The sequence below is a fragment of the Myxine glutinosa genome, chromosome 1, assembly GCF_964187855.1.
Source record: "Myxine glutinosa chromosome 1, kmMyxGlut1.1, whole genome shotgun sequence".
Taxonomy (NCBI): domain Eukaryota; kingdom Metazoa; phylum Chordata; class Myxini; order Myxiniformes; family Myxinidae; genus Myxine; species Myxine glutinosa.
In genome coordinates, this window is record NC_136261.1 from 163,587,635 (window position 1) to 163,611,826 (window position 24,192).

Below are 24,192 nucleotides of genomic sequence, written 5' to 3' on the forward strand. Positions count from 1 at the left end.
AATAAAATAGAGCTGTCAGATGACACAAAAACTCCGAAATATGTATCAAGAATGAGGCATATACAGTAAATAAATAAAAACATTTATATGCAGTATTGTCTAATTACATATACTTACATACTCATGAATAATCTATCCTGGAAAAGTGAATTTGGAGATTTGTTTGTTTGTTTATATATTTATACAAGTAAAAAGTCCGTCAAATATGACGGGTTGGAACAGTTCTTTCGACGGTTCAGCCTCGTGAGTGTCAAAAGTCTGAAACCTCAGCCTCGTGTCAGGTGTGCTTATATCTTCTGTATTTATTAGACATCCTACGGATGTAAATGAACACACTCTTTGCAATGTGCGTGCATTGCACATCACGACGTGCAGTGAATTTCACCTCCCTTTGCCTTGTATTTATTGTTATATATGTATAAAAAACTTCTGTACACCACCCATGAGGCTCGGTTTGCAAACCACCGTCTACAATTCCAATAGAAGAGACATAATTAATCTTTTATGGAAAATGTTTTTCGAGTTTGTTTTGTCCTCAAAATAGACTGTACTGAACACTCATTCATGTTAAATGATTGGCCTTTAAAACCTACCCTTATGAAGGGGGACAGACATTTGTACAAACACACAAACTGCATGTGTTTTATTTGGTTGATATACCTCAAAATCGAAAAAACAACCGAACCAAATCCAACCAAATTTTGCATGTTGCCTGAGGGTACCCCAAGTGTGGTTTCTGTCAGCGTAGTATGTCTGGGGGAGGGGTTTAGGGTGGGGGGAAAGACCCCAATTCTCTTGATGTAAACGGGTATCGTATAGCACCACCCAGTGATTACAAATCATCGTTGTGTTGTTTGTAATCGTGTTTTTGGATGATCCACATTCTGGTATCTCAGAAAGACTTTCAAAATTTGCTCAGAATGCATCTTGCCAAGTCTAAAAACCTATGTGTGCATGAGCTGTATGTGCTGAACGATTTTTGCACGAGGCAATTAGGTTATGTGTAAACTTGCAATCGGGTGTTCTGGACATCCCTCGTGTCACCACGGCACTTGAACCTCAATAGTTACATTATCAATTCGACATGTGCGTGTTTTTTTTATGGCAGTGAGCAAGTGTATGCACTATATATATACAGTGCCCCCCATAAGTATTGGAACAGTGAAGTCAAATTTGTTATTGTTGCTATATACTCAAGAAATTTTGATTTGAGATTAAAAGATAAATTTGAGGCAAGAGTACAGGTCAGGTTTTATATCTTGGTATTCCTATATACATATATGTTTTACCATTGTAGAACAACAGCACTTTTTATGTTGAGTCCCCCCATTTTATGTAAGCACAAGTATTGGAATAGATTATTGACCGTCAATAAATCTTCAAATCCTAGGATGCATGGCCCAAAAGCATTCTAAGGGCATGCATCCTCGGGTTAAATCACAGCGATTCACATAAATTGTATGTGATTCTCATCTTGATTATGGCACAAAATAAGTAATATACAGACATACAGTATGTTCTCAGTCGTTCTCCACTTCTTTGACGGCCTAAAATTATTTCCACTTTCTTGTGGGCTTTGTCATGGAATGTTTGAAGCCCAAGTCTTTCATGATCCAGGTGGCAAGGCTTGACTGTATATTGAAGGTGACAGGAACCTGGAATTTGTTCAGTGTGCCAGTGATAACCCATCTACCCTCAGCATAAGACACTGTGCGATCTTTAACATCCATTGGCATGTCACCAAAGTAGACAGACGGGTTCCCCGACTTATCGTCCTTTAGCGGGTTGACGGACACATTTGACATGCATAACCCTGCAGGGAAAACGCCAGGATGCCACTTTATAGCTGGGTCCAGATTCGAACCCAGGCACGACAATAAAAGTTAAGTGTGCAAACCTCAACCTTTATATCATCAAGCAGGGTTTAGTGTACAATAATAATTATTTCGAAATATAATTCATCAGATTCTTGCCTTGATGCTTCCAAAAGACAATATATCAAACATGATAAAAATGCTGAATATCTGCACTGTCTGTGTCAAGGGTCAAATAGTCAGCCAGACTAGTCAGCCGAGTCAGCCAGACGATTGAACTTGTTTTATTTTGTTAAGTCCGAATTCCATTGCATTTTTGATAAAAGATTTTGGTATAAAAATTTGTTTTAAAGGAGCTTCACCTGTCAGCATTTTGCCTTACCTTAAAAATTTATTTGATTGACTCTTTTGCGTTTCAATTTAGCTCAATTCGTAAACTGTTATGCAAAAGGTATTATTTACTCTGTTTTTGCTTTTTCACTTTCTTGAGGGTTATGTGTTCACTGAACATGTAACGATTCTATACTGTAATCTGGTGATTGCAGCTTCAAATCCTGATTTTATGGGAAGGCCAGAGGAAAAACATGTAGCGTCTTCATTGCAGTGAAATCTGATTGCAGGCGGTACACCGATTCAACCACTCCAATGAAGGAGAATGATACATCAAATTGATGTATTCACCTTTCAAAGTAAACCTAAAAAAATTTTCAAAAAATTCTCCTCCTGTAGAAAGAGAATGATACAAAAACGTCGCACGTTTTTCCAAAAAAAAAAATTCAATAATTTTCAAGTTTATCAGATGAAAATTAAAGAAAAATTCAAAAAATCATGGTTATCAGATGACAAAAAACTTCAAGAAATATCAACTTTTAAATTTTTAATCTACAATTCTTGACGAATTAAAACTGGTTGCTTGGTGATTGATTAGATTATAAATTGATGCATTCCTTTCAGTGGTGTGTTTGATTTCCATGTCTACTGAGCAGAAATTTCCACAAATACCACTAGAGTGAGAAACAGCTCTTGACTGGTTCCCACTCTATTCTTCAGTCATGACCAGCTCTTCGTCACAGAAACATTCACAACTTGTCATCTGTGCCCCAATGCTCTGTCAAGAGTTTGGACTCAGCCACCACCAATTATCTACTTCTTCTAACGTCGCTAATTATGGGGTCTGCAGAGGAAAGATTTTGGCCCAAATCTTTCAAAAAACCGGCTGGTCTGGCCTCGAGTTTGACGAAAACTGATTTAGGCAGGGATTTCAAAATTTGCTGAGGGTGCCTGCGGATAACTTTCCTTCTCTTCATGAAAGACACCTTGAGGTCTTTAACATCTACCAATGACCAAATCTGGTGGAAGGAATGGGCAGAAGGATACAACAGTGTTTGGCTCAAAGAGTTTCACGAAATACCCAATCATCTTTCGCACCTTCAACCCATTTATTGGAGGGACAGCATGCTTTGTGATGCAACAACCTGTTTGTGGAACATGAATCCAACAGTTTATAGTCGTGTCAGGAATCGAACCCACACTAGACAGCTCAGAAATAAGTGCACTATTTGTGTACCATCCTGTCATACAAAGCGCCACCAATAATTATCAACATTTGTGCATTGAAAAATAAAGGTTTAGCATTTCTTGGACTATTGTATCTCATTTTTTAAACCCTCCGTGTGAAGAGGTTTGAAACACAGAAATCGTTGTGAAGGTCATTAAAATATTTAACACAATCATAATAAAAGTAGGAACCATGTGTGTGTGTGTGTGTGTGTGTGTGTGTGTGTGTGTGTGTGTGTGTGTGTGTGTGTGTTTTGTGACTTTTGGGTCTTCTGGGTCCTCAGGAAATTATGGGTCATTTGGGTCTTTTTGGTCCTCCTTGTCTTTAGGGGTCTGTCGGGTCTTAAGGATCTTAGAGGTCTTAAAGGGTCTTCAAAGGTTGAAGGGGTCTCAGCCGTATAAAGAATGAAAAGGTAAATTTCAACAGTACTATTGTACTAACGTGTCCCCGGGGTTAAGACTGCAAGAGGATGAATGGCCGAAACGAGCTTTACTCCGAGGCGTATACCCAACTTGGTGGTATTACCTTTTCTTTTTCTTGGTGGTATTATCTTTTCGCGCGTGTGGGAAGGTTCGAGGCCTTATCTGATTGGAACACACGCAGGGGTTAATCCAAACCCACAAGCACAAAGACGGGACAGCACAATCCACAATACAAGGCAAGTAAAATTCGACAAATAATGATTTAATGAAAAGAAATGAAAATAACAATGAAAGGTGAGGTAAAAACTAAAATTCCTAAATGAGGGACCCTCCAATCAGACTCGTATACAAACAAGGGGAAAACGAAAGTAAAAGAAAATAAATGATGCTGTGGTAATTGCCTGGCACTTAGCTTTGTGTCCTGTTACGTGCTCCTCCCCGACCCCCTGGTCTCGGTATACCCCTGAACCCCGGGTGGAGCCACGGCAGAAAATAAATATATTACTCTGTGTCAAAATCAAGATCGAAACCACACCAATGGGTATCAACAAAAAGAATATATAAAAAATCACACAGGAATAATGATACAACCATGATAGCCAGCCACCATACAATCAATATATCTTAGGATGGTACCATCTGTTAAAGTAATCGAACTCACTGTTCCCAGTACATGGAAAGAACCTCTTCAATGTCTCTATAACCTTCAAGGCGAAGTTGATTCGCTCCGGCGATCATTGGAACAATGTCCGATCACGAGCATTCGAGGCGTAGACGGTCGAAGCGACACAGAAGTCACGTGGTCCAACACCCAGCAAACTCACGGTAGAATGGACAATCTCCAAAGACGCGCGCCGACGTACACATTTGCCGTTCAATCAGCGAATCGCCATGTACTCCTCAAACGCCACTTTATTGCACAGCCGTCCCCGGCAAACCACCGGAGGATAAGCCCAGCCGACGCGACAAAAACCTTTTCCGATGAAGGCAGTGCGCGGGGCGAAATGGCGGACGGCTCTCACTCGAGCCGGAGCTTCTAGGCAAGGATTCTCCGGAATCTCAATGCCGATACCCGACTACGCAGGCTCCACAATACCCCTGGCGATATCAGCAATCGCATGAGATTCTTTCCACGGACTCAAAGTTCCCTCGACGCCGTTCGCTCGACCACGCTCGCAACGGAGCTTCAAGACACGTTTCTTCTTCGATCGTTGCCTCACGACCTCTTCTTCTTCGCGCGTCGTTTTCCGGGGCACGATCTCCTGTATCATTTTAAGTTAACCTTTTTAACTTTAGATAGCTGTTCCTGAAGAATACCTTTTAATAATAATAATAATACATAATATCAGAAACATGTCAAGTGGATGAAAACTACAACAGTGGAAGTGACGAATCCGTAACACTTCCCCCCCTCAAGAAAGTTTGAACACAGCGAAAACTTTCTTTGTAGGCCAATTCTTGAAACCAACAAAAGTAAACTCACAACCCAACTCATCAATTCCCGTGAGCAACAACAATCAATATTTCCCAAAAAATAAAGCAACAATATTTCAACCCACAGAGATTTCCAACGTTAATTCACTCTGGACAAAGCATCAGCAACGACATTGTCCCTGCCCTTTACATGTTCAATTTCCAAGTGGAACCCTTGCAAAGCCAAATTCCATCTCATCAACCTCTGATTTTTACTTTTAGTTTCTTTTGAATGAAGGTTAAGGGGTTGATCAAAAATCCAAAGTCAAGCAAATCTACAACACTTTTCCCGGGCTGCTGAGCTGAAAGCCAAGTTCCATGGTGGTTGGGTGGTGAGGCCTGGAAGTATTCACGACATGGACGCCTTTAGGAACGGTTAGTCCATTCACGGTTAGTCCGTGCAGGAAAGTCCACTACATGGACGCCTTTAGGAACGTGGAGTTCACGGTTAATCTGTGTAGGGAAGTTCACTTCATGGACGCCTTTAGGAACGTCGCGTTCACGGTTAATCCGTGTAGGAATCTTGGCTCGATGGCTCCGCAGCATTCAGTGCTTCAACTTTTCCGAACTTTCACAATAAATACTGTAGTCACATGAATAGCAGTCTCCTTCTCGGCCACTACTCTGATAATCCTTCCTTCGGGAGCTGCCGTAACTCTGGGAGCCTCCATAATAATATCGATTGCGGCCACCACCAACAATACTCCTCCATTGTCCTCTTCTGTAGCCCCCACGATACCTATGAAATGCCTTCCCTACTGTTATGGTCCGACCCTCCAACTCCTTGCTATTCAGATCCTTTCTTGCATCTCTGGCGTCCTTTGAGTTTTCAAACGTGACAAAGCCAAACCCTCTTGACTTTTGTGTCTCCCTGTCTTTTATCAGCAGCACTTCCAAAAGTGGTCCATATTTGCTGAAAACAGAGGTCAGAACTTCTTCCTTTGTGTTGAAATTCAGTCCACATACAAATAACTTGTCAAATTTGTCGCCATCCCTAACTGGTGTGGTGTTATTTTCCCTGCTGGGCTTTTTTCCAACCATCGGGTTACCATAAACTTGACCACCAGCCAAATCATTCCCGATAACCAAAGATACTCCCTCTACAGGAAGAGTGGTTTGTAAACCTACGGTGACCGGTCCTGACACCAAATCAGACTCCAAATGGATGACATGAAGTGGAGCTCTAACCCAGCCACCCACCCCCTGTAAACGAACACTATCACCAGTTGCCGTCTCCTCTGACACTGGCAAAATGCCTTCAAGCATCAAAGACTGATGTGCTCCTGTGTCCCTCAAGACCCTAACCGGTTTCTGGTTACTCGAGTCTCCATCCAAGGACACAAACCCCTCTGAAACAAATGGTTGGTAACCCTTTTGAGGGCGATTCTTCACATTTGCCATTGCATTCGGAGTTGTACTAATCGAATTCCGCTCCTGATTTTCCTTTCCCAGAGCATAACTGTGGGACATCGTGTCCAGGTTTATGGCAAAAAGCGCAAGTAGGCCCGGAGGAGAACCTCGTGGTCTGCCTCGAGCCCCCCGGAGGATACGTCTGCCTTGGAACTGTTGTCTTCTGATTTCTAGAAGTTGTGGTATCAGAGTGGTCCTCAGATTCATCTCGAGGCCGCCCCCATGAATTTTCGTTCTCCGCCTCTGATGTACCATAGCTGCCCTGGCTAAGTCTTGACGAGAAGTTAGGCTTGTGGAACCCCCTCCTGTGGGTTAAGGCATAGTCATCTGCCATGGTTGCTGCCTCATACAGGCTACAGCTTTGGTACTTTCCTTTCCTCCAGATGAACTTTAATGTCCTCGTGGACACACTGCTGGAATTCCTCCACCAGGATCAATTGTCGCAATAGTTCGAAGTCTTTCCCAACCCCTCTTGAATCACACCACCTGTCAAACATGGTTTCTTTCATTCGGGCAAACTCCACATGGGTCTCACTCTCCCTCTTCCTGGCATTCCGGAATTTTTGTCGGTAAGCTTCCGGGACCAATACATAGGCTTTGAGAATGTTTTTCTTCAATACCTCATAATCTGCACATTGGTCAATCGGTAAAGCCGAATAAATATGTTGAGCTTTACCCACCAGAACACTTTGCACTAATATGGTCCAGGACTCCTCAGGCCAGTTTAGTAGTTGCGCCACTTTCTCAAAGTGTGAAAAAAAAAATTGGCTACCTCCTTTTCATTGAAGGGTGGAACCAGCCTCTCATGTCTGCCAACATTGCAGGTGTTCTGACTGGGTGTCGAACCAGTCGGCATGGATGGTACCTCTCCCCGTTCTCTCATTAAATCCAGCTCCTTGGCTTTAATTTCCTGCTGAAGCACCATTTTGTGTGCCTTTAACTCCCTTTCAGCTTTTTTCTCCTCTGCTTCGAGTTCCCTTGCAACTCTCCTTTCCTCTGATTTCATCCTTTCTAACCTTTCCTGGAGTTCTCTTTCCTGTGCTGCTCTTCTTTCCTCGAGTTCTCTTTCAACTCTCCTTTCCTCGGCTTGTTTCTCCTCTCTTCTCTCTTCTGCTTTCCTTTCCTCTGCTTTTAACCTTTCCTGGAGTTCTCGTTCCTGTTCTGCTCTTTCCTTTTCTGCTTTCCTTTCCTCTGCTTTTAACCTTTCCTGGCTCTGCAATTGCAACTCCAGTTTCCGGAGCTCCACATCTTCTGGTTCCTCGGGTAACCCATCCCAGGCTACCTCTTCCCATGTTCCCAATCCCACCATTGATTGTATCACCACTGTCTGCATCTCTGCCTTCCTCATATTAGTTCGGACCTCCAAGCTAAAATGTTTGGCCAATTTCAAGGGGTCCGATTTTACTAACGCTCTGAACTGTGCCTCACTAGGGGTCACTGCAAACTTCTCTGCATCAAACTCCATGGTGACTATTGTTAACACCTGTTAACCTTCACACAGGAAATTTAAAAAAACTTTGGGAATTCTGGGAATGTTAGGGAATTCTTTCCCGGACTAAATTTAGGGAATTTTATTTCCCGGACACAGATCCAATTTCGAGCCCACGAGTCAATTGGACGAGCCCCCAATTTCATGTTACGTGCTCCTCCCCGACCCCCTGGTCTCGGTATACCCCGAACCCCGGGTGGAGCCACGGCAGAAAATAAATATATTACTCCGTGTCAAAATCAAGATCAAAACCACACCAATGGTTATCAACAAAAAGAATATATTAAAAATCACACAGGAATAATGATACAACCATGATAGCCAGCCACCATACAATCAATATCTTAGGATGGTACCATCTGTTAAAGTAATCGAACTCACTGTTCCCAGTACATGGAAAGAACCTCTTCAATGTCTCTATAACCTTCAAGGCGAAGTTGATTTGCTCCGGCGATCGTTGGAACAATGTCTGATCAAGAGCATTCGAGGCGGAGACGGTCGAAGCGACACAGAAGTCACGTGATCCAACACCCAGCAAACTCGCGGTAGAATGGACAATCTCCAAAGATGCGCGCCGACGTACACGTTTGCCGTTCAATCAGCGAATCGCCGTGTACTCCTCAAACGCCACTTTATTGCACAGCCGTCCCCGGCAAACCACCGGAGGATAAGCCCAGCCAACGCGACAAAAACCTTTTCCGATGAAGGCAGCGCGCGGGGCGAAATGGAGGACGGCTCTCACTCGAGCCGGAGCTTCTAGGCAAGGATTCTCCGGAATCTCAATGCCGATACCTGACTACGCAGGCTCCACAATACCCCGGCGATATCAGCAATCGCATGAGATTCTTTCCACGGACTCAATGTTCCCTTGACGCCGTTCGCTCGACCACGCTCGCAACGGAGCTTCAAGACACGTTTCTTCTTCGATCGTTGCCTCACGACCTCTTCTTCTTCGCACGTCGTTTTCCGCGGCACGATCTCCTGTCTCATTTTAAGTTAACCTTTTAAACTTTAGATAGCTGTTCCTGAAGAATACCTTTTAATAATAATAATAATAATAATAATACATAATATCAGAAACATGTCAAGTGGATGAAAACCACAATAGCGGAAGTGACGAATCCGTAACAGTCCCCAAATGGCTGGTAAGGCTTGGCGGTCTGTGGAGCATTAATGTGGAGGTACGGATGAAATACGGTCTGTGGAGTGGAGACAGTGGAGACTTGACGGTCTGTGAACTGGGTGTGGCCTCCCCATTACGAGTCGTCGAGGGCGGAGTCCAATCTCCGTTCGGGAATATTCGGATGTCGTCGTTTGCCGTGAGGCGGGGCTTGCGTGCCGATCAGCAAATGTGCCGGGTTTGTCGTACCTGGCAGTGTTGTGAGCGAATGAGTCCATTAACAGAGCGATTGTTGTAGTGATTGTAATGGCGGCCCTTTTTGATGCAATAACAATGAAGGGAAAAATCACAGGGCAATTGCACACTGGGGTTTATCCTTAAGCCCTAAATAATTAGCATAGCTCCACCCCTCGTATGGAGACACAAATACGATCTTACCAGGACAGTCTGCCCAAGTAATTCACATCGACGTGGGTTCTTCTTCTTTGCGACACGCGGAGCATTCTAAACCTACACGTTTTGAACTTCATTAAGGTATTTCATCCACACCCCAAAAACATAACAGTACATAATATGCAATTAATTAACAGATGTACGTAATTAATAGACACAAAAAGTATGCCTCACACAAACACACACCTTAGCCATTGAAAGCATAGGATAGGATATATATATATATATATATATATATATATATATATATATATATATACACACACACACACACACATACATATACATACATATACATATATATATATATATATATATACACAGTGCATTTAGAAAGTATTCAGACCCCTTCACTTTTTTCACATTTTGTTATGTTGCAGCCTTATGCTGAAATCGTTTAAATTCATTTTTTCCCTCATCAATCTACACTCAATACTCCATAATGACAGAGAAAACAGGATTTTAGAAAGTTTTGCAACTTTATTAAAAAGAAAAAACTGAAATATCACATTACAGAAGTATTCATACCCTTTGCTATGACACTTTAAATTTATCTCAGGTGCCTCCCATTTCTCTTGATCATCTTTGAGATGTTTCTACACCTTGATTGGACTCCAGCGGTGGTAAATTCAATTGATTGGACATGATTTGGAAAGGCACACATCTGTCTATATAAGGTCTCACAGCACACAATGCATATCAGAGAAAAAACCAATCCATGAGGTCGAAGGAACTGCCTGCAGAGCTCAAGGGCAGGAATGTGTCGAGGCACAGATTTGGGGAAGCCTACAAAAAAAAATTCTGCTGCATTGAAGGTTCCCAAGAGCACAGTGGCCTCCATAATTCTTAAATGGAAGAAGTTTGGAACAACCAGGACCCTTCCTAGAGCTGACCGCCCGGCCAAAGTGAGCAATCGGGAGAGAAGGGCCTTGGTAAGAGAGGTGACCAAGAACCCGATGGTCACTCTGGCTGAGCTCCAGAGATCCTGTGTGGAGATGGGAGAAACGTCCAGAAGGACAACCATCACTGCAACACTCCACCGATCTGGCTTTATGGCAGAGTGGCCAGACGTAAGCCTCTCCTCAGTGAAAGACACATGAAAGCCCGCTTGGAGTTTGCAAAAAGCACCTAAAGGACTCTCAGACTGTGAGAAACAAGATTGTGTGGTCTGATGAAACCAAGATTGAACTGTTTGGCCTAAATTCTAAGCATCATGTCTGGAGGAAACCAGGCACCGTTCATCACATGCCCAATACCATCCCAAAGGTGAAGCATGGTGGTGGCAGCATCATGCTGTGGGGGTGTTTTTCAGCAGCAGGGACTAGGGATCTGGTCAGTGTTGAGGGAACAATGAACGGAGTAAAGTACAGAGCTATCCTTAATGAAAACCTGAAACAGAGTGCTCAGGACCTCAGACTGGGCTGAAGGTTCACCTTCCAACAGGACAATGACACTAAGCACACAGCCAAGACAATGCAGCAGTGGCTTAGGGACAACTCTGTGAAGGTCCTTGAGTGGCCCATCCAGAGCCCTGACTTGAACCCAATCGAACATCTCTGGAGGGACCTGAAAATGGCTCTCCACCAATGGTCCCCATCCAACCTGACAGAGCTTGAGAGGATCTGCAGAGAAGAATGGCAGAAAATCCCCAAATACAGGTGTGCAAAGCTTGTCGCGTCACACCCAAGAAGGCTCGAGGCTGTAATCGCTGCCAAGGGTGCTACAACTAAGTACTGAGTTAGGGTATGAATACTTATGTCAATGTGATATTTCAGTTTTTTCTTTTTAATAAGTTTGCAAAAAATTCTAAAATCCTGTTTTCTCTTTTGTCATTATTGGGTATTGAGTGTAGATTGATGAGGGAAAATATTAATTTAAACGATTTCAGCATAAGGCTGCAACATAACAAAATGTGAAAAATGTGAAGGGGTCTGAATACTTTCTGAATTCACTGTATATATATATTGCCAGTAACGTCTGATTTGACCAGACGCCACCAGGATTTGGAGGAAGGAGACAGGTTTGAGAGTTAAATCTTGAGTGTGGAGAGATAGTGCTTCCTGGCACTCCTGAGGGTAGACACACACTTGTTCCGAGCTTGGTGGAAGGAACTGAGATTGCCTTCAGTTGGATTTACCTTCCAAGAGGCAAAGGCAAGTTGTTTCAGGGCAACTGCCTCACCACAAGATTCAGTGTACCATGGACGGGAGGAAGGGTAAGACAACTGAAGAAGAGATGGGATAAATCTGTGCATGAGAGAGAGAGCAGTTTGCTTTGGAAGAATTCCCAGGAAGTATTTATGTCAGAGGCAGTAGAGATGGGAGACCAGTCCAGATGATTGATGGCTGCTTGCAGACCGTGCCAGTCAGCCTGAGTGAAATGCCAGACTCGTCGGCGCTGAGGAGGCTCTCTGAGAATGGCCAGAGAGATGTCCACTTTAACAAGCACATGATCAGAAGAACCGATTGGAGCAGAAGAAGAGCAGCAGACATTTGCAGGGAAGTTAGTCATAACCAAATCCAGAAGAGAAGATACTCCATTGACTGAGATCCGGGTCGGGAAATTGACAGATTGTGTCAGTCCCAATGAGTCGCAGAAGTCCTTTGCTGAGGTGCCATGGCTGGTGAGAGATGAAATCACACCCAGCCAGCTGGCATGATGACAGTTGAAGTCGCCACATATGAGGAAGAGAGAGTTTGGATGAGTTGATAGAAGTTGGTCCATGTTGTCCGACAGCGAAATGTAAATGGAGTCACCACTGTTTGGAGGATGGTACAGAACACATATGAACAAAAGGTGGGAGCGGAGAGGAAGCCTTAGCCAGAGGTACTCCTGGGGGTGGGGTGGAGAGAGGGCAGTGCAAGGAGAGTGAGGAAGAGAGTTTTTTGATAAAGATAGCCACCCCACCACGAGGACGAGGCTCAGGTCTATCATACCGGAGGAGGGAGTAACCAGGAAGAGATATTAAGGAATCAGAGACATCTTGAAGGAGGAAATTTTCTGTTAAGCAGATCAAGTCTGGATTGTCAGAAGCAACCTGAATGGAGAGATCAATCAGGTTTGAGCGAAGGCCCCGGATGTTTGAGGTCCATACCGTTAATGAGGAGAGAGGGGGAGCATCGGGTGCAGGACAGGGGAGGGGAGGGGTAGGGTCAGATGAAGGATGAGAGGGGGAGGTAGGAAGAGCAGTTGATAGTGTTGCAGATATTACAGAAGAGTTACAAGAAAGGGAAGGATGAGGAGGACGAAAGGTTTGATGGTTATGGGATGAGGCACAGTGAGGGGTTGTTTGAGGGGGGGGGGGGGGGGCAGAGGAAGGCCGAAGGTTGGGGGAGGTGGAGGTATGAGATAGAAGGGAGATGAAGTGGAGAGGAGGCAGCTTTGAGAAGGAGGTAGGAGGAGGGAGAATTTGGGAGGGATGGTTGGGGGGTAGATATGAAGGGGAGGGGTTGGGGGGGAATTTTGAATGGGAGGGGCAAGGGGGGAGTTTAGGAGGGGAAGGGCAAGGGGGGAGTTTAGGAGGAGAGTGGTAAAGGGGGAGTTTAGGAGGGGAGGGGCAAGGGGGGGAGATTTGGAGGGGAGGGGCAAGGGGGGAGATTTGGAGGGGAGGGGCAAGGGGGGAGTTTAGGAGGGGAGGGAAAAGGGGGGAGTTAAGGGGGGAGTTTAGGAGGGGAGGGGCAAGAGGGGAGATCTGGAGGGGAGGGGCAAGGGCGGATATTTGGAGGGGAGGGGCAAGGGGGACGTTTAGAAAGTGGATGATTAATGAAAGATGAACATTTATAACAAATTGGGTTTATTGTGATTTTCAAGTTAGCGATCCATTTCAGAACGATGGACGAGGGGTGGAATGAATGAGAATTTAGAGCATGTAGTGAGAAAGAATTATAAGAGATTGAATATTTTTTTGAAATGGAATGAGTTGAAGAGGAAATTGAAAGGAGCCTTCTAAATAGGAAGAAAAACAGCGTGTTGTAATAAACCACTGAATAAAACATTCCAGGGGAAAGTTTAAACATATTTAAACAGAACAGTGAAGAACAATCTTATATTCACAAAAATACCAATGGGGAGAGGGCCTTGATGGACAAGCACGAGTCACTTGAACAGGGCAAAAGGTGCAAGGCATTGACACTCTCTCATGGCTTAATGTCCACTCTAATTCACCATCTGATTTCATTTTTATCGATGGTTTTAGACTCGGTTTCAGCAATAATTGAGAAAATTCACGCACACACGGGAAAATGCCGAGATGTATTAAAAAAACGCAGAACGATATATCATACACCGCCCAAATAACACAGACGGGAAATTGCCGAGATATATTAAAAATTCGCGGCACAATATATTGTTACTGATCGCGGTTTAGATGTTATTTGCCGAGCGAAGGCTCCGCGACCGAACAGTTGTTCCCCGACTCACCCGATTCACCCAGAACTTTGGCCGTATCGCACCGCAGCTGCCCAATCTGGAAAAGACTAAAACGACGAAATGCAAAGAGGAAAAGGAATAAGATGAGAAGATGGACAGAAGAGTAATTGGATTTATTATACACACAAGCAAAAAGAAAGCAGTCACGTTTATTTACAACACATAAGACGCAGGTGACACAGTGCAAATACTAGCTTATACAGACTTAATTAAATACCCAGGGACAAAACACACAGAACAAACTCACGTACACAAGAAGGGTGGAAAGGCAGGAGGTGGATGGCTGGAGGGAGAGGAAGGTCCAAGGGGGTCCTGCAGCACGATCGGCGCGTTTAGCAGCCGCCGTTCCTTCGTGGCCCTGCTCAAAACCGCCGTCCAGGCCCCAAGCGGCTGTTGGGTGTTGTTGCTGCTGTGGCCGCCGCTTGCTTTGCCAGGACTCGTCTGACTCGTCTGGTCCAAACCCTCAACTCAACAACACTCTTGCACGTCTCCCTGTCCAACCACTCTTTCTCTCTTGGTCCAACCACTCTTTCTCTTTCTTGGTCCAACCACTCTTTCTCTCTCTTGGTCCACTCACTCCTCACCACCGACTACCCCACGCTTCTTGCGCGCGCGCCTTTATAGCGCCTCCGGCGATCAAGCCGCCGGCCTTCAGGACACGCCCATCGGTGTGCTCACCTCGGCCCTGGTTGGTCACGCGACCCTCTGGCTCCGCCCTTGATGACGACGGGCGGGCACGCCCCTCTTCCCCGACCCGAGCACATGTTCAATGGTGGTTTTGGAGGGGATGTAATTGGCAATCGAGGCTTGGCAATGACGAAAGGGGATGTGAAAGGAAATGGAGATTTTGGGGATGGGAATGAAAGGGGATCTATTCTCTTTCACTGGTGCAATGGAGTACTTCAATTAATGGGAGACACAGCCTTACCCTAAAACACAGAATAAGATATAACTATCAAACAGGGGTATTCTATTATTGGCTGACGTGTATGCTTGTGGACTAATTATGGGATGCCCTTTTACCTTTACACAGCTCCGGAGGCAGGGGGCGCAGAATAAACAATAATAATAATAATAAAGCACACAATCAAAAAAATATACAGTCCTCATATCCGCAACAATATAATACACCGCCCAAAATAACTCAGACGGGAAAATGCCGAGATATATTTAAAATTCGCTTTTTCTTTTCCGTTAAGATATATTACTTTTCCGTTTGATGACAGTCGTCACAAAAAAGTCAACAATGTGGGGAGAGGGGCAGAGCTTCATTCAAAATTGCCGACAGATATTTCTTCGTTCCAATTTCATTCATCTGAAGGTCGTCCTGTTTGAACACTCCATTCATTCCATCGATGTTTTTTTTTTCACATGAGTTTTCAAGGCTGAATCGTGTTCACATCCAGGATTAATAAACAAACTCCATTTCACGTATGCATGGACATGTAATTCACATGTGTAAAATAAATAAATAAACACAGACGGGAGATTGCCAAGAGTTTTTTTTTCGTTCTTATTTTATAAGTTATGTCCACGTACACTTTAAATAAGTATATTTGAAATCTTTAATTTAAAAAACGTCATTTTGTATGCTGTAAGTGTAATGAAAAGGGAAACATTGGTTTTCCCGGGACAGAAAGGTGTTATGTGATGTTCTTATACACTGCCCAAAAGACATTCCCAGTGACTTTTCCATTTGAGCTGTATTCTTTATAGTCGGAATGTTTCATTCTTTGGACGGAGTCACAATAAAAAGTTGCAATTCGGTACTCTGCACGTGGGGAGAAGGGCGGAGCATCATTTACGTGTCGCCACTCGCGTTTATAATCCCCCCCCGTGTGTGTGTGTGTGTGTGTGTGTGACCCACTCCCCCGTGTGTATGTGTGTGTGTGTGTGTGTGTGTGTGTGTGTGTGTGTGTGTGTGTGTGTGTGTGCGCATGTGACGTGTGACCCCCCACCCCCCCCGTGTATGTGTGACCCACTCCATCGTGTGTGTGTGTGTGTCTGTGTGAATAAGAGAGACACAGAATTGTGAGGAACAGAAATGAAAAAACCAGGTGTGTGTGTGTGTGTGTGTGTGTGTGTGTGTGTGTGTATGAGACCCCACCCCGTGTGTGTGTGTGTGTGTGTGTGTGTGTGTGTGTGTGTGTGTGTGTGTGTGTATGAGACCCCACCCTGTGTGTGTGTGTGTGTGTGTGTGTGTGTGTGTGTGTGTGTGTGTGTGTGTGTGTGTGTGTGTGGTGTGTGTGTGTGACCTTCTCCCTCATGTGTGTGTGTGTGACTCACTCCCCTGTCTGTGTTTGTGACCCGCTCCCCCATGTGTGTGTGACCCACTCCCCTGTGGGTGATCCACTCCTAGGTGCCGGTGTGCGTGATGTGAGAGGAATGGGGGTGGGGAGGGAGAGGATTTGAGCTCTTGAATTCACATTTTACATGAGATGTAATCAGACATTTCAAACTGTATTTCCCATGTGCACGCACATGCATTCACATGTTATCAGAAGTAAATACATTGTGTAGATTACATCATTTGTGGATCTGATAAATTGCCAGTCACCAGTTTGTAAAACTGAATGTGCAACATCTAAATGAAGACGTCCATGCCCGTGGGATTCCCACGGGTGACCCAACTAGTATATATATATATATATTTTCTATCTTAATGTTTTGTTTCCATATTCTAAAATGAATAATGTTCTTCTTTTCTTCGTAGGTGAACTACAGTCCAGTTGCAGCAAGTAGTGACATAAAATGGTCCATGGACAAGAAACACCTGAATGCATTTACGAAATACGAACTGAAAAATAACACGTTTGAAGAGGTGGTGATGATCACAAATTCATTCCCTTGGGTAAGCTCACATGTAATACATTTAATGTTCCTTTTTTTGAGCTATGTAGCTTTAATGTTCCTTTTCATTGGTTCTTGTAACTGATGCATTTTGTGTAGTCTCTAGGTGGGCAGATATTGTCCAACATTACCCCTATTTGTTGAAAGAAATGTGTTTAATGTCAGACATAACAAATCTGGCTCGTGCAGCTCTCTTGACAAAACCACACATGTTTAATTTCACCATGACACATCCCTTGTGTCTTCAAACAATGGGCAAATGCCATAAACTTCACCACTGATCAATGAATAAAGGAACAACGCGTACCGGTAGCTAAGCTGCATTAGAGTTCAGGGGATTATTAAAGCCTAACAATGCAAGCAAGCTGTCTTGTAAAGAATCCAATGTATTGGACATGGGACATCCAATGTATGGGAAATGTATCCTCTGGGACATCCTCTGTATAACATTACATCAGACGAGATGTTGAGGATGTGGTTAGAGTTAGAGGATTGGGGGCAGCAGGGTATGGTTTAACGAAGGGAAATACTGAAGATGTTTTATTCAAATGCCAAGAACTTGAATGGAAAGATGGAAGAGTTGGAAACTAGGATGGATGGCGAGGGGTATGACTTTGTTGCTGTAAGTGAGATGTAGTTTAATGAGTAATCGAACTGGAGGATGGGGATTAAAGGCTGCAGGGATTATAGATAGGATAGGAAAGAGAAAAAGGGAGGAAGTGTCACAATCTGGGTGAAAGCTAGTATTCTTGTATGGAGGAGAGAAAAGCATGACATGAAGGAGGGAATTAATGTAGAGGATTCTGTATAGATAGAGATTGGAAATTGGAAGAATAGTAATATAACTATTCAACCCCTTTGCTATGACATTCCAAAGTGAGCTCAAATGCATCCAATTTCCTTTGATCATTATTCAGATGTCTCTACAACTTGATTGGAGTCCATCTGTGGCCAATTCCGTTGTTTGAACTTGATTTAAAAAGAAATGCACCTTTCTATAAAAGGTCCCACAGTTGACAGTGCAAGTCAGAGCAAAAACTCTACCATGAAGTCCAAGGAAATGTCTGTCGAGTTCCCAAATAGAATTGTAAGGAGGCATAGATCTGGGGAAGGAAATGGAAAGAGTATATAACTACCCAGACACTTCCTAGAGCTGGCCATCCGACCAAACTGAGAAACTAGGCAAGAAGGACCTTGGTCAGGGAGGTGACCAATAACCCAATGACCACTCTGACACAATGACAAGTTCCTTGGCTGAGATCGGAGAACCTGCTGGATGGACAACATTATCTTGCAGCACTTCACAAATTTATGCTTTATGGGTGAATGGCCTGACAGAAGCCACTCTTGCGAAAGAGGCACATGACAACACACTTAGAGTTTACAAAAAGGCACGTGAAAGATTGAGAGCATGAGGCAAAATATTCTGTGGTCTGATATGACGAAAATTGAACTCTTTGGCCTGAATGCAAAGTGCTATGTCTGGCGGAAGCCGAGCAGAGCTCATTACCCGTCTTACACCATCCCTACCGTGACGCATGTTGGTGGCAGCATCACACTATGGGGTTGATTTTCAACAGCAGGAACTGGGAGACTTGTGGAGGTTGAGGGAACAATCAATGGAGCCAAATACAGGCGAATCCTTCAGGAGAACCTGCTTTAGAGTGCAAAATACTGCGGCGAAGATTTATGTTCCAACAGGACAATGACCCAAAGCATTCAGCCAAAACGACACTGGAATGGCTTTAGAACAAGAATGTGAAAGCCCTTGAGTGGCCCAGCCAAAGTCCAGACTTGAATTCTATTGAGAATCTGTGGAAAGACTTGAAGATTGCTGTTCACCGACGCTGCCCATCCAACTTGACAGAGTTTGAGTAAATCTGCAAGAAAGAATGTGAGAAACTCACCAAATCCAGATGTGCAAAGCTGATACAGACATACTCAAGTCGACTTAAAGCTGTAATCACTGCCAAAGGTGCTTCTATGAAGTATTGACTCAGTGGGTTGAATACTTATGTAAATTCGATATTTCTGTATTTCATCTTTAATTATTTTCTAAAAAAATTAATCCACTTTGATATTTTGGCTTCTGATGTGTAGGTCAGTGACAAAAATCTAAATTTCATCCATTTTAAATTCAGGCTGTAACACAACAAAATGTAAAAAACAAGTCAAGGGGTGTAAATAATTTCTGAAGACACAGTGTGTATATGTGTATATATATATATATATATATATATATATATATATATATATATATATATATATATACATATATATATGTGAAGAATCAGCTCTTCGTTTGGAAAAGAAGTCCACAAATAGCCTGAAAAATGACGCAGCTTTTTATTAAAAACCAACTTATACAGATCCGGAAGAAGTCAAGACATCTACAGCAAGAGCCAGTCTCATGCCACGTCAAGCCTTCCTCAAAACGCATTGATTCTCATTCACTTATATATGAATACGATTATCAGAAAATCTCCGAGAGAACAAAGCGACTGGCGAGAGTCCCTCCCACCGTTATCCGCTGTTCGGGGGAGTCAGCCCTTCCTTATCATTCGGACCAAATGTTTCTCTGGGCTCCGAGAAAACAGAAATGTAACTCACAAAGAGAAGAGTGTATGCTTGGCCAAACAAACCCATATATTTTATGGGTTTGTTTACATGAGTAATTCAAAGCATGTTTATACAGAGTCATGCGTCGCTGTGATTAATACAAAATATATATGGTTAACGATAGGTTTATGTCTGCACTCTAAACATTCTACTCGCGTTACACAAAATCACGCGCATGTGGGCGTGGTTTCACGACCGGCCTTATCTAGCCTCGAAAAAGCACACGTATACAATTTGTCCAGCATGACCTCAGCGAGCCTTTCCTCATCCAAAACTAAAACGAAGCAAAAACCCTTTATTAACTTTATGAAAATAGCATTTTTAAACAACATTTAAATCATAACACATTAGCAACCAACGTCTATAACTGAACTTTAGGCAATAACAAATCTACAACTTGACATTCCTTCCTCTTGTCTCGTCGAGACAAAGTATCTTAAGAGACAACGTGCCACATCGGGCTTTATTGAAAAATAATTGTGTAATGCGGGTATTGAAAAAATAATTGTGTAATGCGGGTATCTCCCAAGGGCATATCGTGCGCCCAAAGCGCCTCGCCCGTGCATTTGGCGAACGTGTCGTGTGGTGCGTGCTCGGAGCCTGAGGGCTCAGAACATGAAAGTCCATTAACGTTTCGGATCCACAACGAAGGTGTCTGGTCCAGATGAGGTTCTGCTCCGCCAGAGGGCCACCACCTCCCCTGCGGAACTTGCTCCCCCCACCCTTTGCAGACCCAGTCCTTGCAGATCTTCGAAGTTAATCAACGATCATGCCCATGAGGTCCCTCACGTGCTGCTGTTCTGGGGAATACATAGTATTGTCAGTATCTTGTGTCTCAATTTCCTGGTCAGGGTACAGAGCGAAAAAATCCGATTCACTTGAAGCATTTGAACTTAATACATATGAAGCAAAGAGAGGAACTTCCTTTATGTCAAAGTCTCCCTTGGGCGCCTGGTCGGCTTGCGGGTCTAGGATATCCACGTCGGGTCCCTCGACCGCCAGACCCAGTGTCGCAATCAGATCCATAGTTGGGTCGGAAGGGGGCGTGCAGCTGTCAGCTTGTAATACATAAGCAGCGTTAGCCAGTACACGCAAGGGGTTTATAGCACAAGTATCACAGTCATCACATACACCGTTACAGGCAGCAGCCAGTTCCCACATGGGATCCGCACAAGTATCACAGTCATTACAAAATTCAATGCAATTTTCTGGAGCGCCGGTCGCAACTGCCTTGTTGAAGGACCCGTTCAGGTCGACGGCCTCTGTGGTCAGAGCCATAGTCGTTGTCGGCGGCTTCTTCACTTTCCATCCTGTAAAATACTTTCTCATACAGAGGAGGACTAGAGATTTCATTAGTGCCCCCCAAATTACTACCCCGATTATCACAGCCAGTGCGGTCAATAACCACTTCACTATGGTGCCCGTCCATCCCCGGAGCATGTCCAAAGCCACCCGATTCTGCATCACCATTGTACGCATGTGAATCACCGTATCCAATAGTATGTCATGAGCCGTAGCGGTGTCGTTTGCCACCTTTTCTAGGGCCAAAGCCAATTTGTCTATCCGGAAACTATCCATGACTGTGCCCGCTCCTGGGAAGAAGAAACCAAACACCTTTTCCCATAGACTCCCGTGTAGTTTAGTGGTTCCATCTTCGTTCATGACTGACCTCTTATAACGCCTGTCCAAGGACTTTGGGTCTAGCTCATCCAGTATCTCAACGTCAGGAAGGACTGAACCCAGATAACATGTGCCCCCCCAATTATTTGGTAAATAGGGGTAAGCCTTGTCGCCGCATATAAACATTGTCCCATGGGGTGGGACCAGGTGGGTGGATAAGCACTGGAGTCCCTTTACCACCCCATTAATCCTACTAACCCCCCTAGAGAATGTTATAGCCGTTATGTTGTGGTTGCGTTTATCTTGCAGTACTATTCGTAATGTAATCCCCGAGCTCCCTTGTCCCAGCTTCCCGGGGAGAGTGTAGGCGCATTCTGATTCTCCCATACGCAAGTGGCCGGAACCCTGGAGGCAGACCCTCCCTTTCTGTGGTTTGACCCAGACGGGGGCAGGCCTCTCGGCCACATGGGCAATCATTGACGGGCGATAATTAAATTGTCGATTGCAACTCTTGCCGTTGTCAACCCCTTCTCTTTCCAGCGTGGTGACTAAACATGGGGAATCGATAGGTTGTGAGCAGAGGTCATTGAGGGACAGAGGTAGCACTATCATGTGTATTCCTGTGGTGCCTGCTTGGGGAAAGCGCATGCACGACCAGCAGTGTGTCCTATTTTGAATTGTTGCCACTTCCCTGGCCACTTTCCAATATGTGTTTTCACCCTTCTTTGGGGCCTTATTCTGGGGTTGTGGCGTGAGTATGTATTCGATGCATGGTATGTAGTTCCTTTCGCCACCGGCCGCGCCAGGGGTCCAGACGCTGCACCGGACCTGCATAGTCATGCCTTTCTCTAGGCGCGTGCGTGTTTGTAGCTTAAAATCAGGGGTTCCCCATTGGTATCCTGGTTGGGCCAAGGTCTTAATGCTAGCTTGCCCGTCTTCCCGGAACTCTCGTTGCTTTTGTAGTACCATGCCAACGCGTCCAGGCCCTGCCGACAGTGCTAGCCAATTTATGTTCACCCAATTTGTGTGCAGGGCTTTCTGTTCGAAACATGGTAGTGATACTCTTTGTCCCCATGTTACGGTGAGGTGTCGGGTTTCGTTTTCGCATCTATTGGAATCGGAGTTTCCCCTAGCTGCTGTCGCTATCAATAGTATTGTACCTATGATTAGGCCCATCCTTACTGTGGTTGCTGTGGTGTAGTGTCTGGTGCTTGTATGGCCAACTTACAGTGCGTGGCGTGGATCCACGAGGTCTTGCCCTCGCAAAAGACTGCCGTTGGTGTAGTCAGCAACACCTGGACTGGTCCCTTCCACCTTGGTTCCAAGGCGTTCTTGCAGGTGAAGTGCTCCACGAACACCTGGTCCTTTCCTCTGGTGGAACACCTGGTCCACAAGTCTCCTGGGAACGCCTGGTCTACAGGTCTCCAATTCATAGATTCAATTCATTCAATTCATAGTTTCATAGAACACCTTTTCTCCAATTTCCTAATCCACTTTTTTTCAAGTGGATCCAATTTTATCCAATATTCAATTTTTAAATTCAATCCCATTTAATCCAGTCCAATTCAAATTAAATTCAATCCTTCTCTCAGCATCCCATTACCTGTTTCCAACATCAATAAAAATAAAATTATAAAATTAATAAAAAATCAATCATCTAAACGAAAATTACTTCAGCGAGAGTTTCAACTAGAATTAACACAAACAAACCACCATTAACCTCCATTAACACAAACAAACCACCATTAACCTCCATTAACCTCCCCCTATTATTTATTTATTTTCACGAATAAACAAATAATAGAAATAACCTGGTCTACTTCCAATTTCAATTCTGGTCAGTTCTGGTGTCTGGTCACACACAATGTTTTCCTCACCCACTGTGATTCGCTCAAAATAGATTCTCACTGTTATGTCTGAAATTCGTCTCATGAAAACCCATTCAAGAGTCCGGTGTAACAGATAGCCAAACACATAGACACGCCGAAGACCCCAGGGTACCCATCAAACTAGCTTGTCCCCAGATCCACAACACAGCGAAACATGTAACTTTACTAAAATAATCACTTACTCATAACTAATACTCATAATAACTCATAATTACTTATGTAATTACTCATACCAATACTTACTTAAAATAATGTAATATCCCAATCTTCACCCCCTATGCAAATCGAAGCACCCCGGACGATCCACAACCAATATCAACCACTGTAGCCGTCTTCCCGACTCCAGGCAGCCACACGCAGCCACATACATCTCCATCCACGTCACACAAGACAACAGCCAACGAGTGTGTCCACCACACAGAAACCTTTGGCAATGCAACAACCGAACTCCCAGACAACCAACAACAAAACCCAATCCATCTCCATGGCTCATCAAGCAGTTCCAACTTAATCCAGCTTCACATACCGATTTCCCCAAAAACTCGTGAAACTTCACCCCCATTCTGGAAAAAACCCTGGACTAAACCCTGACACCCTAAATAACTTCAGACTCATCTCCAACCTACCCTTTCTGTCAAAAGTTTTGGAACGTGCTGTGGCCACTCAACTCAAACATCACCACTCTGCCAATAACCTGTATGAAACATCCCAATCCGGATTCTGCTCCAGCCACAGTACTGAAACTGCTCTCCTCAAAATCACCAGCGACCTTTTCTCTCCTCTGATGCCGGCAACCTCAACATTTTCATCCTCCTCACCTCAACGCCTCCTTTGACATCATCAATCACACCATCCTCCTCACCCTGTTTAGACCAGCTTGTGCCTATTAAACCCAAATCAGTTCACTCCCAAGCCCACAAGGACCACCTACAGCACTGCAAAGATGTCCTCTACTCCACCTACTACCCTCAAATTATCCACTCTGGCTCCGGAATCCCAAAAGCACTCTTCTCTACAATAAACAAACTAAATAAACAAATAAATAAA

At 44.2% G+C, this 24,192-nt stretch overlaps 1 protein-coding gene across 1 annotated transcript in view; it reads left to right on the top strand.

Moving 5' to 3' along the window:
- Window positions 1–24,192, top strand: part of LOC137430786 (uncharacterized) — a 311,105-nt gene that overhangs the window by 97,234 nt on the left and 189,679 nt on the right. Inside the window, exon 14 of the mRNA XM_078771248.1 lies at window positions 16,881–17,018. Coding sequence (XP_078627374.1) covers window positions 16,881–17,018 — 138 coding nt within the window. The remainder of the gene's footprint in view (window positions 1–16,880; window positions 17,019–24,192) is intronic.